Source organism: Toxorhynchites rutilus, chromosome 2 (genome assembly GCF_029784135.1).
Source record: "Toxorhynchites rutilus septentrionalis strain SRP chromosome 2, ASM2978413v1, whole genome shotgun sequence".
In the NCBI taxonomy this organism is placed as follows: Eukaryota; Metazoa; Arthropoda; class Insecta; order Diptera; family Culicidae; genus Toxorhynchites; species Toxorhynchites rutilus.
Window position 1 is genome coordinate 218,527,070 of NC_073745.1, and position 12,464 is coordinate 218,539,533.

The window sequence follows — 12,464 nt, forward strand, 5'->3', positions numbered from 1 at the left end:
CCATAAAAATATTACACATATTTCAACCATCAATTTTCCATCCAAACATGACAATTGAAACTTTTCGGAAAACTTTGAAGGAAAAAGTGAATATTCGGAAAATTAAATTCCGATATGTTCTACAATTACATAGTGACAAGTGCTGTTAGTCTATTTCATGTTTACGCTAGCGAAATTGATATTCGCTCGAAACTGGAAATGGATTTTAATGTGATGAAACGCACTCCTATATCTTCTTCTATCTATACCAAAAAAAGGATTGCTGGATGTGTTGATAAGATCAGAACTCGAAGAAGGAATTGTCCGATTTAGGGCTGTCTTTATTCTATCATATTTTCTGTATAAAACATTTATTCTATGTCACGGAGAAACATGTTATTTGCAAGTGGTTGAAAAATCTTGAACGAGAATTGTGTCTGAAAATAATCTGATATTATAATGATGAGTTTTGTAAATCAATGAACAGTTCTGCGATTGGACCCATGAACTTGCTCATAGTAAGAAAACGTGAATGTTTGAAGGTATTGATAACAAAAAACAAATATTGGGCGGGGCGAAGTTTGCCGGGTCAGCTAGTTTTTCACTGTGTCCTACTAGTCAAGTCCTTTCATTAGATACCCATATTTATGGGGTTTCGAGAAAATATGTAATCCGCCAAACATACAAACAGTTAAATGAAACCCCTCAAAAAGCAGCATGGGTAACATATAATTCTTCCACACTGCCGCAAGCCACACTGCCGGTAACGAGCGTACGATTCACTGTTCTTTATCCATAAGCCGGATCTCAAAAGAAACACGGTTCTTGTATGAACCGCAGTTCTTTTCTTGAACCGTGGTTCTCAAATGAACTGCTCTTAAATGAACCGCGGGTCTTTTTGAACCGTGGTTCATTCAAGAGCCGTTCATTTGAGAGCCGCGGCTCTTTTTTAAAGAACCGTGGATCGTACGCTCTTTCTGACGTACCGGCTCAAGTGAGCGGCTCGTGAGCGCTCGCCCATCTCTACTCTACATTATGTGTGATTTCCAAAACTATGTTATCTTTCATGTTTGAGTAAATTGAAATTGAAATCATGAGTTTTTGGGTAAAAAAACCATCAACAACTTTGAGTAGGATTAAGATATTCTGCAGTTCTGCATAGCAAAATGTTGGTCTTGATAAGTTCTAAAAGTCGTGCGAAGACAGTTTTGACGTAGAATTTGAAATATAAAAGTTAGAGCAAAAAACCCCGCTTTTTCATGATCACCCTGATACAAGTTAGAAAAAAAGCGCTAAATCGATTATATTAAAAGATAGAAAAAAGCTTTGTTCTACAAAGTTGTTTAAAATAATTGTGGCTACAACATTGTCGAACTATGTTTTCATCGACAATTTTGGTCACCCTATTTTTGATAACATATAAATGAGCGCTCTATCATATGAAACAACTTTGTCGAAGACAGTTTTTATCTAAAGAATAAATATCTACCACAAAGGTTTTTAACTAAGTTGCATTAGGCTAATCATGAAAAAACGGGATTTTACTCTAACTTTTATATTTTAAATTCTACATCAGAATTGACTTCGTACCACTTTTAGAGCTTATCAATACCAACATTCTGCGATGCATAATTCGTCAATATCTTAATTCTGCTCAAGTTATTGATGGGGTTTCACCCAAAAACTCATGATTTCAATTTTAATTTAATCAAATACAAAAAATAACATATCTTTGAAAACTGTATGTATTTTCTTATATAGTGAAATTTGTTCTTTCAAATTCCGTCAACAAACATTTTTTATGTTTGCCCCAGAAAGAATGGCAAGCAATTGAAAAGAGCGTATTTTAAGAGAAGAAATATCAATAACTTTGAGTGAAGTTGAGTAATTGCCAAGTTCTGCATCGGAAAATATTTGTATTAGTAAGCTCTAAAAGTCTTTCGAAGACAGTTTGTATGTAGAATTTGAAGTATGAAAGTTAGAGCAAAAAAACAGTTTTTTTCATGGTGACTCTTACGCAACTTAGAAGAAAGGTGCTATATCGGTTATTTCATGAGATAGAAAAAATTACAGGAGGTTGTGTCCAAGATACGACCGCATTGTAGACGTAGAACTACGCTGTTATTTTATATATGTCGCTTGTTTATATCTTCGGATATCATTCTATAACGCTTTGGCGCACAATCTTAACGTCTGCTTCACCATAACGTCAGTTTAATGCATTGATGCATCCTCAATGGCACCAACGAAGCCCTTATGATGACGAAAACAAACAATGTTAACTGCTTGGAAAAAGACTGAATTATGCCACACAGCTTGTACCCTGCTGTAACACCCTTCCATGCGAATTCGCTGATGAGTTTGTCAAGAGCGACCGCCTTCACCACCAGCGGGGAGAGCTTGATTTGGTTGCTGCCTGGGTAACGGCGTTTACATGTTCGACCGAGGCGCCGAAATCGCCTACGTCGCTGTTGTTCGATGCGGTGTCACACTCGCGAAGGCTCGTTCAGTGCGAGCGCTTTTCACTGCACCAACATCGCGTGCATCATTAGATGACGCTTACCTCGAAATTTTATTGCCCCTGGCAATGCGTTCGTTTTTTTGCAGGGCTCGAGCCTGCCTTCCTCTTCTTCTTGCTGTGTCTGTGATGACCACGCGAAGAGTCCAATTTATGACGCGGAAAGATCGTGTTTACACGATACGAATAACGCCAAAAACGAACTGAAAAAACCACACGACGATATCCAAGTTGGATTACCACTGGTGGGGTACAATCTTCGATCGAAGCACAGCGAAAGCAAAGTGAACTGGATTGCTCAACAGTCCGATGTCGAATGAAAGTTTGCCTTTTCTTTTTCTTTCTTTGTTTTTAAGAGGCTTTAAACTTTGCAGTTCATTCGCCTCTAATGAAAGTTTGCCTCAGCGAGATCCACTGTTTATACTCTAAGCAAAAATTCCCCTTCATTCTTCTACTTTTTCTTTGTTCACGGAGACTTGAAGTCCTACGACTTCCCCTCCGTTGGTCGTCGATAAGTTGCTCGTTACTGACTGCTCTGTTCGGGAAGGCACACAAATGTACAAGCAAATGTATGGGAAAATGAAAACGCTAAAAGTTTTCATGATTTTTAACCATTTACAAACCAGGGAATTCTAATGTATAGCATATTAAACAAATCTTACGGAATTTCCGATTCGTTTAGTATGCAAATCGCCAAAATCCTTTCGCGGCAAAAATAGTTATTAACGTTAACTTGATTTCATAAAAACGTGACCTGTTTTCTGATTTGGCACCCTTAATGAAAGACGTAGTTCTACGTCAAAAACTTTGTTCTACAAAGATGTTTTGAATAACTGGGACTACAATATTGTCGAACTCTGTTTAACTCTATCTATAAAGATATGAAAGTTAGATTTTTTATTTCATTGACAATTATGGTTACCCTATTTTTGATAACATAAAAATGAGCGCTCTATTATGTGTAACAACTTTGTCGAAGACAGTTTTAAAAATAACATCTCTGATTTTTGAATACGTTATGTACAAAAACCTCAGCCTTCAGAAAAAATAAAAAATAAACATATAACGCCTTCTAGTCCAGAATCATGAAAACACCAAAGAAACAAATACAATCAATAATTACGAAAACAAAATCCATTTTTTTCGCATGTGTTTCCACCCTAAAGTGGAAGTGAGCACCTTAATGCAAAAATAAAAAAATACGGGTCTAATATTTTGCGATAAAGAACTAATATACCACTTTTCACGAAAATCTGAGAACCACTATATCGGTTTGACATGCAATGGCTGTATGTATATTTTTCGTTTTTTTGAATATAAACGAAGAATTTAATTTTTGACTCATCCCCTTCAGAAAACACTTTTCTCACATGAAAAAAATAAATTTATCCAGAATCACTCGGGAGGTGATAAACGATCATGATTAAAAATCCTTCTACGCATATGGTCGAATTTCAACAATGACAGAGTAATAGAACTTTTTTTTTTGTTTCAGGCTCTATTTGCCTCAAAGTGACTCTGCATTGAAAAGTACGCTACGTAAGGCGACTCAGTTGTTTCCTTATTAAATATTTTGAATATTAAATATTAAAGCTCTCTAACCGTTCCATATTTTTTTCTTGGACACCCAACTTCTTCTTAATTTCGCTGCAATATCGTTATAAACAATGGTGAGAATCAAAATTTTCAAGAATCACAATTTTTACTCCACTGCACTTCTTCTTCTTCTTCTTCAATGGCACTAACGTTCCTAGAGGAACTTCGCCGTCTCAAAGTAGTATTACTTGCGTCATTTTTATTAATACTTAGTTGAGATTTCTATGCCAAATAACACGCCTTGAATGCATTCTGAGTGGCAAGCTCTAGAGAATACGCGTGATCACAGTGCAAGTCGGAGGAAATTTCTTTGACGAAAAATTCCCCCGACCAGAACGGGAATCGAACCCGAACACCCGGCATGTTAGTTATGACGCTAACCACTCGGCCACGGGAGCACAAATATTAGTCAAATAAAGTCTTTCCTGAGTCATGGAAGCTAGCATCCATAACCCCGATCTTCAAATCTGGAAACATTCACAGCGTGGAAAACTACCGTCCAAGCTCGATACTGGACTGTTTGGCGAAAGTCCTGGAAAGACTGCTACACGATAAGCTGTACACGGCAGTCCGATCGTTAATCTCGGAATTTCAGCACGGGTTTATGAAGAAACGCTCCACCATTACCAATCTGATGACCTTCACTAACACTCTGGTTGGTGCCATCGAGAAGCGTCGTCAAGTTGATGCCGTGTATATCGATTTCTCCAAGGCGTTCGACAAAGTTCCGCATAGTCTCGCTATCACAAAACTGAGCCGCCTCGGTCTTCCTTCGTGGATTGTTCGCTGGATAGAATCGTACCTTTCGTCCAGGAAAGCTTTCGTGAAGGTTCACGATGCCACATCGAATGCGTTTCAACTACCGTCCGGGGTTCCTCAGGGTAGTCACCTTGGTCCTCTCATCTTTATACTTTTTTTAAACGATGTATGCGACTACCTAAGCTGCTGCAAGCTCTTGTATGCAGATGACCTAAAACTCTACCGCATTATCAAGACGACGGTTGATTGCCTGGCTCTGCAAGCTGATATTGAACGATTGTCATCGTGGTGTAAGATGAACGGAATGTTGACAAACCCAGCCAAATGCAAAATCATCACCTTCAGCCGAAGTCGAACACCGGTCACGTTCGAATATTCGATGAATGAGTCACCGCTTGTGAGAGTATGCTCTATCAAGGACCTTGGGCTACTTTTAGACAGGAAATTGGGATTCAACGAGCACATATCGATGACAGTCACTAAAGCAAACTCCATGCTTGGCTTCCTGAGAAGAAATACAGCGCAATTTGACGACGTACATGCCATGAAGTCACTGTACTGTTCTCTGGTTCGCAGCGTATTAGAGTATGGAGTGCAGATCTGGGCCCCGTATCACAGTGTGCACGTAACACGCATCGAAAAAATCCAGAAACGTTTTATAAGAAGTGCATTACGGCGACTCCCATGGACAAATCCCGATAATCTACCGCCTTACGAACATCGATGCGCGCTCATCGGATTCCAAACTCTGTCGAACCGGCGTAGTTTTCTGCAAAGGCTGTTCATCTACGACGTACTAATCAACAACATCGACTGCGGCAGCATACTGCAAAATATTAATATTCACGTTCCGAACCGCCAACTCCAAAGCACATCCTTTCTCAGAGTTCAAGGACACCGTACTACATACGGATATAACAATCCGCTAGATAAAGGGTGTGTCACATCAAATTGCATCACGGAAAAAACGCTGTAGAAATTTAATTTTTAGGAATTATATCTTCTGCTTTCGCTTATAATCAGATAAGAGTGTATAGATCACGTTGGCCATGCTTCACTGTCAATTTTTCGTAAATTTGGAAAAATGTCGTTGAACGAAAAAGAGCGCCGTGAATTAATCCTGTGCACTCATTTCGAGAATCCGGAGTTGTCACATCGGGACATCGGTAAGATGCTGGGAATCGTCCAATCCACGGTCAGCAGAGTACTAAAACGATACTTCGAGAACCTAACCATCAACCGGAAGGTGAAGAACGGCAAAAATGGATGCTCCGTCAGTGAAAAAGATCACAAGCGCGTAGTTAAGCAGTTTAGACGTGATCCGAGAAGTTCGGTCCGGGATGTCGCCAATAAGCTGAATTTGTCAAGTTCATTCGTCCAGCGGACCAAGCAGCGGGAGGGCCTGCGTACATACAAGGTTCAGAAGGCTCCTAACCGCGACGAAAGGCAAAACATGGTGGGGAAGACGCGAGCCCGGAAGCTGTACACCGAAATGCTGACGAAGCCGCATTGCCTGGTAATGGACGACGAAACCTACGTGAAAGCGGACTTTCGTCAGCTGCCGGGCCTGTTCTTCTTCTCCGCAGAGGACAAATTCAGCGTTCCGGAGGAGATTCGCAAGCAGAAACTATCCAAGTTTGGCAAAAAGTACATGGTGTGGCAAGCGATCTGCTCTTGCGGAAAGCGGAGCGCCCCCTTCGTGATGACCGGCACGGTAAACGGGCAGGTTTACCTTAAGGAGTGCCTACAGAAGCGCTTACTACCACTATTGAAGCAGCACGAGGGTCCGACCATCTTCTGGCCGGATCTCGCTTCGTGCCACTATTCAAAGGACGTGTTGGAGTGGTACGAAGCCAAAGGGGTCACCTTCGTGCCAAACGAAATGAACCCGCCCAACGCGCCGGAGCTTCGCCCAATAGAGAAATATTGGGCGATTATGAAGCTGGTCCTCCGGATGAACCCAAAAGTTGTCAAATCGGAGGCGGACTTCAAGAGAAAATGGATTTCTGTTAAAAAAAAACTACAACCTGACGTTGTACAGAACCTTATGGACGGGGTAAAGAGGAAGGTGCGAGCATACGGGCTTGGGCTCGAAGTATGAATAAAAAGAAAATGCCATAAGTTGTTTAATAGTTTTTATTTTACTGTCTAAAATTTTCAAAAGGATCGGTCTACTGGGCGAATTTCTACAGCGTTTTTTCCGTGATGCAATTTGATGTGACACACCCTTTAGATGCTGTAGGCTTTTTAACGATGTGCACGATATTTTTGATTTCAACATAAGTAGACTAGTTTTTAAAGATAGAATTAACAATGTCTAAATAATCTGTGTGGTCTGTGATCAAAGATGGTAAATAAATAAATAAATATAAATATAAATTTGCCCTTTACGTTGAAATATTACATTTTGTCTTGAAATACATATTTCATATTTGAAACAAAAAAAAAGTTTTTTAAACCGTTCATAATCGAGTCAAAAATTGTACATAATCAAATCATATATAATCGAGTCCGACCTGTATATCGCCATGTTGCATTTTCCATAAATAAATATGTTCCACTAGTCTAGCCCTTTTTTCTGATATCATATTGATAGGGTTTTCAAAAAAATTATATATATAGTTATTTAGTGGTGGTGGCCATTTTGGATTTCAATTTTTTACAGCCTGGCTAGTCGAGACTTTTCATATTGATGGGGCTTTGAGAAAATATGTCCGCCATTCTCAAGCGGCGGCCATCTTAGATTTTCAAGATACATGAAGTTTTATAATGATACCAGGGATATAGGTGTGTTTTTAAATTTCAGATCAATCGATCAACAGGAAGGGGGTCAATTTTGTATTAAGCAAAACCGGTCAAAGTTTGAGTTTTTTGGAAGTCAAAAAATCATCCAAGGGGGGAGAAAAGGAAATCGAGGTTTAAAAAAAATTGATGTCAAATGTCTTCAAATTGCATGAAACATCGATATCTACTGTTATCTCGAAAAAAAAATGTCGAAAAAACATTTTTTTTGTGCTCATTTCCATCTGAAAAGTTGATTTTTGACATTTTTTTTTTAGATGACTGTAAATCTCGACGACGTAAATTTTAAGACATTTGGCATCACAATTTTTGTTTTCAAAACCCCGATTTCCGGTGATTTTTTTTTATTTTTCTTATATTTTAACGTCTGCGACACTAATAAATGGTGTCCGCTTGAGCCAATATTTTTTGACACAAAAAATTTTCGAGATGACAGTAGATCTCGACGTTTCATGCAATTTCAAGATATTTGGCATCCAAAATTTTTTTTGAAAACCCCGATTTCCATTACTCCCTTGGGTGATTTTTCGATTTTCAAAAAACTCAAACTTTGACCGCAAAGGGTGTTTTTTTCGAGGTGGTGAACATTTTGTATGGGATTTTTTGAAATTTTAGGGTCGATTGTTTCTCATACATTCATTGGCACCCTCAGCAAATTAATCTGAATTTCACTAGAGAAACTAAAAAAAGTAGGTAGGGGAGGTGGATGAACTTTTTTTGCATACTGTACAAACATGTTACAAATATACAAACATACAAACAGGTCATCTATATATATAAAAGTGGGTTTCTGTCTGTCTGTCTGTCTGTCTGATTCTTATGGACTCGGAAACTACTGAACCGATCAACATGAAAATTGGTATAAAGGGGTTTTTGGGGCCGGAGAAGGTTTTCGTGATAGTTTGAGACCCCTCTCCCCTCTCTAAGGGTGGGCTGCCATACAAATTAAACACAAATTTCTACATTACTCGGAAATATATCACGCAAATGAAACCAAAGTTGGCATGTGGTTTCATGAAATTTCATGTTTCATGTGGCATGAAACACAAATTTCTGCATGACTCGAGAACTAATCAAGCAAATGGAACTAAATTAGGCATATGGAGATTTTAGGGTACACTAAATGTTTCTATGATGGTTAAACACTCCACCCCCTTCTTTAAGGGGGGACTGCCATACTAATGAAATACAAATTACAGGGGGTGTCTTTATTCTGTCATATTTTCTGTATAAAACATTAATTCCATGTAACGGAGAATGCAGAATTTTGTGTTTCATTTGTATGAAAAACAAACCTACCCCGGCCCCAAAAACCGCGACATACCAATTTTCATGTTGATCGGTTCAGTAGTTTCCGAGTCCATAAGAATCAGACAGAGAGACAGACAGACAGACAGACAGACAGACAGACAAAAATCCATTTATATATATATATATATATATATATATATATATATATATAGATATAAAAAAATTTAAAAACAAAACTATAAAAAAATCAATTAGGGTAACACGGGGTGAGTTGGACATACGGGGTGATTTGGACTACCCCATTATCTCGAAAAGTACGGCTCAACTTGGATTTTTTTATAATGTCATTTTCTTTTATTATTGAACCGTATGTAACTAACGTAAAAAAACTCAGGTAAAATTCGACAGGTGGAAGGAACCGGTAGCATGAACACAACAAGCACTTTGATCGTCGAAAAATGTGATTTTTCCGATCGTGGTTTTAAGGTTTTTCCCGCTGATTAAACAAACTTTCCGTGTATTGTGCAGTAAAGTTCTGTACGTCTACAGAAGAGGAACAATTTGATGCAGCGAAACTGTAAGTTTGATAATAATAAATGAAATTAATTGCATTTTCATTTTTCCATGTTGTGTGGGGTGACATGGACACGTTTCTGTGGGGTGAATTGGTCCTACAGGTGTGAGGCTTTTCTTTGATCTAATTGATTCCAGATGTCACGGAATTACAAAAAGAAGATGGACAGACAACGTTGGAAGAAGGAGAAGCTTAAAGAGCAACTCAGGCCATCAAGAATGAATTTTGTTTGACTAACAACGAAAGTGTTTGAAAATGCTCGAACAACAGTGAAAAGATTCATGCAGAATTCGAGATGGTGTCAATCCAATTTTTCTGGTCTGGAATCTGGCCAAGACATCTGGTATCGATCCCAAAACTCTGTTACTGATTGTAACATTATCCCAAAATACTTTACTGTTTTTTTCGATGAAACACACACTGGACCAAATCATCCCACAGACGGTCCAAATCACCCCGCATCAAATTTTAATGTCCAAAAATCATCTCTTTTATTTTATGATATAATTGGTAGATTAAAGCTTGATATAATGATTAAACATTATTTATTGAGAGAAAACAAGTGTAGCTCAGTATACAATGTGACATTTTTCATTTAGACCGTATTGGTTTGGAAATATTAGGCGATTTGCTTAGGTGGTCCAAATTTCCCCCTTTTCCCCTATTTTTTTTTGTTTTTTTTAAATTTCAGCTTTTACAAAAATTTGACTTTTGCCCAGTAGAACACGTTGAGCCCAGCTTCGGTTCCAAGGGGTCGACGTTGAGCTTTCTGGTAGCGGGCTTGAAACGGGCTGAATTGGAAGCGCAGCAAGAAAAAATCGGAGCTCAACATGTTAAGGCCGTGATCCTTTTTTTTTATCCCTTTTGTTTATTTTAGGCTCATTAGCATTTTAGCTGTAACAGAGCCGAATTTCAATTGTGTACATGTCACATGTTTATCATATCTATAATTAGCACATTACACAGTTGCCATGTTTTCGGCGTTAGAGTATTCCCTTCTATACGATTGCATATGGTACACATTTACACAGTTGCCATATAGGCGTAAGAGTTTTCGTTCTGTTCTAGTCCGTGATCCTTTGAACAGATTCGAAAAACATTGAAAGCGGTGTTGTTCCGGAACATAGGCTGTAAATGATCAACATGATATTACCTTCCATTCACAGCAATAACCAATACAATCTGAATACCATATGTAAAATAATCGATGATTATATTTATATAAGAAAATATTGGACGCGATGCATTTGTGTACTATATTTTTTAAAGAATTATTTAACGCATGCTTTATATCTGTGACAGTTTCAATCCTGTTGCATACATCAAATGCAATCTATACTCCCTATGCTAAATGTTCTACGAATTAAAGACGAATAGAGAAATTTTTAAGTAATGCTATACTAGCTAAAAAAATGAACCAAAAGTACTTATGGAAAAGTTGAATTAAGCGACCTTCCCGCGACCTTTCCGAACACCTTGAAAATCTGCATGGTTTGCGCGAGAGCTTTGCCCAGTTCTTCCTCGGGCAAATCGAATCCATACTGGCCACCTCCGGTGAGTTCGATTGTATATGCCAGCCGAACTCCGTTGGCGTGAGCATAATCATCGGAAGCTCCACTGGCTATGTACATGAGTTCCGCTGAGTTCCCCACCCTCCACTGTTTGCCACCAGCTGTCTTGATCGCATTGCTGGCCATCTTCGCGTAATGGTCATGTTCGCGCCAGTTATCGCAACGGACCACTTTGTATCCCCATGGCCACAAGATCATCTCCCCGTGGGTGTGCACCGCTATGTACAACTTTACAGCGGCTTTAAAGCGCTCCATCAAGTTCATCATAGCACGTGTTTCCAGCTCGGAACCCGGTCGTGAACCAGCGAAATAAGGCTTGCACATAGTACCGCTGTTCACCCAAGCGTAAGGAAAGTTACGATTCAAATCAACACCTACGCATTCGCTGTGTAGCCGTACCCGATTCTTCCTCCACAAACGATTCACCTCACGTGAGTACACGAAACCATCCGGATTCAGCACGGGAATGATGACGTAGTCCGTGTTGTTAAGCTGTTCACCGTACCATCTTGTGTTTTCGGCGAATTCATGGATCATGTACATAACAGCCATGATTCCAGCCCATTCGCTGAAAAGGTCCACAGTATACGACCGGAAAGTACAATACAGTATACGGCCACTCACCGCGCGTGGATGCCGGCATCTATGAACACCACAGGACGTTTCATCGTGATTTGTCCATCCAACGATATAGTGACAGCTTTGATTGATCGTTGTTCATGAGTATTTCCAATAGTTATACTATTAACCATAGGATGAAATGACCCCAAATATTCAATGTATTCGTAGATTTCTTCCAGACTCCAGTAGTGTTTGAAAGTTACGGTATAGTCCAGACCGATGGATCGTTTATATCTTCTCTGCCTAATCTTGAGTTTCTCTTGATCCAATATCCTACAATAGAAGCGGTGGCAATGAATTTTAAGTGGTTTAGTGGATCGAAAAGAAAAGGTTAACTGTTGAACGTTTTTCTCAGCCTGTTCATAATAAATTCCATAACGTTTCAGAAACTTCTCGAACACTCTGGCGTCAATTCTCTTGACCATTACTCTGGACGCACGGTGCATCTTCGGAACATCCCAAAAGTCGAACCCAGCAGTTTCTTTTACTTTGTGTAATATTTTCAACTGCCCAAGGGTTTCCGGACGGATGGTGTACATGTGGTAGCTGAAAAATATACCCTTTGTTTGTATGAACGATGCTAAAACTTAATAATATTCCCACTCTTCGAACGTCATCCCATTCATTCCGATCGGTATCAGACTCAGGATACCCACTGTGAATATTAGTCCACTGAACCGATATCTGCTCATCTTAAATCCAACGTTGAAGAATAACAAACCAAACATAAACATAACAGCTTTCATCTTATCGATGGAAATATATTGAAAAGATACACACACTGCGTATTGTT

General features: G+C 39.1%; 1 protein-coding gene across 3 annotated transcripts; it reads right to left on the reverse strand.

Moving 5' to 3' along the window:
• Nucleotides 1-10,467: 10,467 nt before the first annotated feature.
• On the reverse strand, nucleotides 10,468-12,464 carry LOC129769947 (carboxypeptidase B-like). Of its 3 annotated transcripts, XR_008742003.1 has the most exons (6): nucleotides 12,275-12,464; nucleotides 12,008-12,217; nucleotides 11,675-11,944; nucleotides 10,907-11,618; nucleotides 10,670-10,835; nucleotides 10,468-10,607 (listed from the first exon to the last, which is right to left on the reverse strand). XR_008742003.1 is itself a non-coding variant. In XM_055772485.1 (4 exons), the coding sequence occupies exons 1-4, from the start codon at nucleotides 12,415-12,417 to the stop codon at nucleotides 10,907-10,909; spliced, it is 1,335 nt and encodes a 444-aa protein (XP_055628460.1). In that variant the 5' UTR covers nucleotides 12,418-12,464; the 3' UTR covers nucleotides 10,667-10,906. The 3 variants fall into 3 exon arrangements, 1 of the variants encoding a protein (XP_055628460.1); XR_008742002.1 differs by having other exon boundaries at nucleotides 10,670-11,618; XM_055772485.1 differs by lacking the exon at nucleotides 10,468-10,607 and having other exon boundaries at nucleotides 10,667-11,618.